This window comes from Strongylocentrotus purpuratus, unplaced genomic scaffold (genome assembly GCF_000002235.5).
Source record: "Strongylocentrotus purpuratus isolate Spur 01 unplaced genomic scaffold, Spur_5.0 spur5_scaffold_2, whole genome shotgun sequence".
Taxonomy (NCBI): domain Eukaryota; kingdom Metazoa; phylum Echinodermata; class Echinoidea; order Camarodonta; family Strongylocentrotidae; genus Strongylocentrotus; species Strongylocentrotus purpuratus.
This window is the reverse complement of record NW_022145605.1, coordinates 18932419-18939119: the sequence shown is the minus strand read 5'-3', so window position 1 is coordinate 18939119 and position 6701 is coordinate 18932419. Positions and strand designations below refer to the sequence as shown.

General features: G+C 38.8%; 1 protein-coding gene across 1 annotated transcript in view; it reads right to left on the bottom strand.

The window, feature by feature from the left end:
• LOC576134 (sodium-coupled monocarboxylate transporter 1) overlaps nt 1-4976 on the bottom strand; it is a gene marked incomplete in the record, with an annotated part of 19137 nt that extends 14161 nt beyond the window's left edge. The window contains 2 exon segments of the mRNA XM_030991889.1: nt 3803-3868; nt 4316-4976. Of these exon segments, the coding sequence (XP_030847749.1) occupies nt 3803-3868; nt 4316-4681 (432 nt within the window).
• Nucleotides 4977-6701: the final 1725 nt, after the last annotated feature.

The following is a 6701-nucleotide window of genomic DNA, read 5'->3' as shown; positions in this document are numbered from 1 at the left end:
CCCCCCCCCCCCTTGAAAAAATCCTGCGTACGCGCCTGAGCCCTGGTATCCGCTTGTGCTCATGATGACATAACATTGACAGGGATTTAGCACTTTTGATAAACTGGAAAGGCTATTCCAAATATTATCACGTACCCGGTGCTTCACTGCTCTGTAGAATGTCTTAAAAAGTTCACAAGGTTTATTCCCCGCGATGCTCTTCGTTGGCGCCGAACTATACTTGAAATGGTGCCTTGAGAGTCGTGGGCTCGACTTTATTTTACTTGTCTTCCTTTTAAACACTTGCTTGTTAAAGTTTATAGCTGCCCTTAAGCTTTTACAGGATTTGTGCATGTTTCGTTTCGTTTCGTTTCGTTTCATTTATATCCATTTCCAACAAAATAAAATAAAGTACATGGGATTGCATTGTACATAGTAAAAAAATTAAACTTAACGATATATATGTAATTGGTCCAAAGTGTACAACACAGTGTACGCATATCTGTATGATCTAATACATCTGTATTTTCTAATACATCCTTTTCATTTTTATGAACACATTGATGATTGTATTTGTTCAAAGATTTGTTATCTTTCATTATAATGCTTTCACTTTGTGTTTTTTTTTCTTTTCTTTTATAAATGGAAAAAAGTTACACGATACCGTATTATTTGTGTGTATATATATGAAAATAGAAAAAAACAAGTTTTACATTCATATGTATTAACAAATCAAAAGAAAATCTTGCCAAAGAATGGAACTGGGCTTGACTATATTAACGTGTATATTTTTTGTACATTTAATAGTATACGGAGCTATGTCTAAATATCGTTTTAAAAATAACCATTACTTGTCAATCAACATTACTCTTCTGTTATGTATACATGTATCAGTATTACACCTATTACACCTTGACCTATAGTACTTGACCGTGCAAGCAAGGGAAACCCGTACACCCAGGGAAGGGAAGATAATAGAAAAGGAAAAACAAAGAAATACATAAGGAGAGTGGAGAGGATATGAAAAGGAAAAACAAAGAAATACATAACGGAAGAGAAGAGGATACATTTATATGAAAAAACAAAGAAATACATGACGAAAAAGAAGAGGATAGATTGAAGGAAATACGTGGGGTCAAGGGGGCGGAGCCTCTTAAAGCTCTGGGATTTTAGGTATTATAATTACGGTCAGATGAGCATATTTTGATATCTTATATTTTGTGAGACTGGCAGGTTCTCTTCAACATACTTTTTCAAAAAAAGTGAAGGTGCCGCGAACCTTGACATGTTGGCTTCCAAATAAGCATATTTTTTGCCCGACTGTACATATGGGAATTTTCCATAAACGCATACAAACGCGGGGGCTTACCTGACCATAATTAAATGCCTAATTAAAACCCCTGAGTTTTAGGAGGCTCCGCCCCCTTGACCCCACGCCAATAAATGACCTGTCATTGTCACAAATTAGGTATCAAAAGTATAATTTGCAAAAAAGTGAGAAAAAAACGTTTGAATTTTTGTGGGGGGGGGGGCAACTTCCCCCAAGCTCCTCTCAGTACGCTTGTGCGAGGGACGAGGGAGCATAGTGAACGAGAGGGGCGAAGGTGACGGTACCGACTACCCTTCACAGGTTTTGAAGTTTTGTTGTATTAAAAAATTACTTTCCCTAGCAAAACTATAGTATAAAACCAAGCAATATACCTCTTTTTTTTACACTTCACCTTTACTTTGCTGGAAATTAGTCTGCAGTCCGAAGGGTTGTTAATATCAGTTTATTAGGCTAATTTTAGTATCAGCAGGGAGCTTGGGCATGGATGGGATTTCTATTTTCCACTCTAGGCCTTTGTTATATAAGTGTATATTGATATCGCTACGGGAGTTGAAATGGCAAATATCAGCCTGGCAAATATATACACTTTGTTGTAGTAACTCATTTAATACTGCAAAGAGCAAGCGAAATATTCAATTTTGTAGCACTGATCTCTTTCTATAACTCTGAATCTTGTAAACATACAGTGTAAACTGTGCTTACATGATACTAACTGAATACAGATGTTCTACAATATTGTATGTTTTGAAGGATATTATGCGAGTGATGCTAGCGACCGAGCGAGAAGATTTTTTGCATTTTTATTAGTCTAAACGCTGTACTCTTGGGCCCTCCAGAGCTTATAAGTGTGTTTCAGTTTTTAGTCAGTATTTGCTATACACATTTTTTGTGTGCACTTTTTCGAATTTTCCGAGGGGGGGGGGGACGATACCCCCTATAAAGAAATGAGGGGGGAACGTGACCCCACCCCCGCGATCGCCGCCCCTGCCTACAATAATTGTAGGCAATCAATAATTATTAATGTAGGTAATCGCAGCCGATGCTAGCTGCACGCCTGAGTATGTACAGCTTCAGCAATCCAAAAATACCGCGAAGAGTAATGTTAGACTCTGTCTCCAGTCATTCGCACAGTGTATTTGACTGAACTGGCTAAACACTTGTGTAAAAAAAAAAAATATGCGCAGGCCGGCCCTACCTTGGTCTTTATGCGTTAATGATTTCACTATTATGTGCTCACAACTATTAACATCTGAACATCGTAGTAAAGTTTACGTTGCCCCATTTAATGGTAATGATGATGGTAATGATGATGATGATAATGACGATGGTAGTAATGTTACTACTACTATTACTACTACTACTACTACTACTACTACTACTTCTACTACTATACTACTACTTCTACTACTATTACTACATCTTATAATAACTATAATAATGATAATTATAATAATCTTTTTTTGTATGGAAGCCTCATCAGCACCAGTACTGTTATTCTTGATTGATGGCCCTGAAATGATTATTATCGCAGCTATTGCCAGGTAACTGACAATATCCTGTATGTGATCAGTGACATAGCACTATATGCAGACTAATCTATATTATCTGTATGTTAAAGATACTATGTCCCTTTGCAGCCAACCTCAAATTCTGTTGAACTTTGCAGGAATTATGAATATATCATGTAGATATGTCCTATCTGTGAAATTTAAGAGTTAGCAGTGTCCTAGTATTCAACTTATGCAAGGAACCCCGTTTACTTGCTAGACTTCACTGTCAGACACTATTGTCAGTATTGAGTGACTGACTGGCTTTTTCTTCTTCTTTGGTAATAACATACATAAAATGAGCTGTAAAGGATTTGTCTACATCACTAATCCACTTCTTGTAATGGCCAAAATCAAACTGATTGAATCTTTGCGCAGCATAAAACATACGACCATGCATTACAATGGTCTGAAAATCAAGACTATTACTTAATGGCTCTATAGCTCCTAAGTCGATTTGACAACTAATACTCGTTATTTTCCCAATTAAAGACATTTTCAAGTCCCATTTTTTTAAGGGGAGTTCTAAATTAGTATTATCTTTCAAATGCCATCCGGGAATTTGACCTTGCAAAAGGGACATAGTACCTTTAATGGAAGCCTCATTTGCATCAATGTACTGTTCTTCCTGTTCCTGACGGCCCTAAAATGATTATTATCGCAGCTATTGCCAGGGACCTGACAATATTTTATCTTGTATGTGATCAGTGACATAACAATACTTATGCAGAGTAAGCATGTGACCCCTACACGTGATATATCTACACCAAGGTTGAAAGTGGCAAAATGTGGAACTAATGCCTTGCCTAGGGACGTTAGTACCGGGCTGAGATTTGAACCCATCAACTCTTGGATTGAGAGTTTGGTGAGTGAACCATTAAACCACGGTACCTCCGTTATGAGCATATTTCTTCAGAGTATCGAAAACAGGAGGATTGCAACTTACCATATAGAACGTAAACATGAAGGTACCAAGAAAGCGAACACCTCTGCTAAACCGTCGCTCCAGGTACTGCCCATAAAGAAAATATTTGTTGTTATTATTGTTATAATAATATTAATAATATTGGATATTTATATAGCGCACATATCCACCCTGCAAGGTGCTCAAATTGCTCCAATATTACCCCGGCTGTATAGATATGAATCAAAACTCTGACGACTTTTGTTTCTCTTTTTTCTTTCAAAATTGAAAGGGAACTGTGCGATATCATTTTAGTAATTACCTGCAGAATTGACAAAGGCTGAATACAATTGAAAACCTATGAAAGATCGAGAGACCATAGAAAATGGAAAACAAATGGTGTTTTATGCTCTAAATTGTCCAGTTTCATGTTACAATATTCAAAGGCTGAATAAATTGAAAACCCTTGAAAGATCGAGAGACCACAGAAAACGAAAAACAATACTGTTTTAAGCTCTAAGTTGTCCAGTTTCATGTTACAATATTCGCACCTACCTCATTTGAACTTGTAAGACCCAGCTCGTAAAATGTCGGCATGAATAAGACCACCGTGGCGAGAGATGAGAATATACTGGCCAACCAGTTCCAGCTATGCATGATACCGTGGACATAGTTTTCAGAAGGGGTGCCCAGGAAAGTTATGGCTGAGATAAAGCTGGCCACCAGCGACAGGGCCACGGGGACCGGGTGCATGCTACGATTGGCCATCAAGAACTCCTCAGCCGTCCTCTGCTTCCCGCCGCTGCAAGCCTGGTAGAAACCGATGCCGAGAGACAAGGTGAGCATGACACCTAAAACCCCGTAGTCCGCAGCAGAAAAGGACATTTCTTCGGGTCCAACGACTCTGGAAACATTCTCCATTTTCGTTTCTTATGATCGCACGATCCAACACAAGTACGACTTAATTAGCAATCCACCACCTCCTATATCCCTAGTATCTCCTTCTAGTTTGACATAGTATCGCACTGTTGCAGAAACGCTGATTAAAGAATATTGCAGGCATAAGTATAGCCCAGTTGAATGTCCTTGAGCTTATTATCTTTTGGATGATAGCCAGTCACGAACTAGGTAATAATTCCATAAAAGCCCACGTTATATAGGACCTATACAAATAAATACAGTGGCGTATCCAACAAAGGATGGAACTGACGTACGCCCCCCCCCCCCCCCCCCCCCCCCCACGTTTAAACGCGTCGTAGTCGTGTTTGCAATATTGGTGTTAAAGTGGAGAATGCCTTTCATTAGTTATTCCGGCTCACCTATGGACCTAATTTAGCCCTACTGTTTATCAATATCTGGATATGCCACTGTGTGAGTAAGTTATATAAACAGTGTTTTATCGTGTTTCTTTTCCAGATGATATTTAAGTGCAATGTACTAACATTGACATTATGTTTGAACAGTACTTCCGTTCATACTGAACCGATTAGCGATGTTTTGAGGGTTCAATATCACTGTTAAAAATGCAATTTGAAAAAAAAGCCAAAAGGTCAAGGCTTATTGTGTTCAATTTATTATCCTGCTTATGTTTCGTTCCCCCTCAATAGATAGCAGTAATCATATTCCACATACTAAGAATCTTGCGCTACGATTGGTCAAAAGTAAATCACGTGATGAAAGATAGTTCGTTACAAAGTGCAACGTACTGTCACTGAAGATTGTATACGTTGCGTATACGTACCACGTAAGTACTGCATGCACTATGATCGCACATCGTTTGCTAGCTGTTAATTGATGACTTGTTGCTCTAAATTGACGGAAGAAGTGACATGTTTTCGATGTGGAATATAAAGCAAATCATAACCTTTTGGTTTCAGGCCATGGCAAACTATCACTTCCTCGGCGATCTGAATGTATACGCTATCTTTCCTCAGCTTCGCTTTGGAAAGATAGCTACATTCAGATCCCCTTAGTGATAATTTGTCCCATAACCTTCACCAAAGAAAATGCAATAAATTATCAATAATTCATTGCACTTTGCCCCGATCCCCAACATAAACAAATCCTCTGTGTGCCCATGCCTTGAACCATAATGCATGGCCGTACAGAGGAATTTTTCCTGTTGGTGACGGGGAATTGCAATGAATTATTGATAATATATTGCGTTGTCTTGGGGGGGGGGTATTTGTGGGGGCTGCCCCCTACCCTAGCCTCCGCTGCGTAAGTCTTGATTCAGTGGCAAAGCAATGGCCTCGTAACTGTGAGGCCCCAGGATCAAAACCGTGTTTATGTGCTATATTAGTGCCCTTTGTGTGAGGCATTAATCCTCATTACTGTCAGTTATGACTTAAGGCCGTAGGTCCCCTAGTTGATAAGCATAATATCACACACATGCTTTAGCAGTCACGCAAAACAAACACTCACAAAGTATTATTCAATAAAATCTGAGAATGTATACTATTATCTAGATCTATTAGGAATAAATCATTGTCATTCCATAAACTGGGGTAAAACAATTTTTCCACCTTTATGACCAACAGTGTATAGAAGGCTTCCAAGAGGTAAAATAAATCAGTGTAGTCAATATCTTTAGCGCAGTACCCGGATGACTGACCAATATTGTTTACGTATTGCTCAGTCATCTCGTAACTTCAATTATCGATAATGAATGAAAGCGATTTGGACTCAAGATGGCCGAATCATAGTTTTGACCACTGATGGACGCCGTGTGATTCTTACACAGATGACCGATATCAGCAAACTAACGTCGTCTTCATAAGCATGATCAGTCGATGGTTAGTTATCGCGTGTATTGTACCTGGAATTTTATTTGCATAGAAACTGGAAGTAGCAACTAATCCATCTCGTTAAGCGTCTTTTTGAACATGCTCAGTCGATGGTTAGCTGGGGAGTCATAATTATCGCGTGTATTGTACCTGGA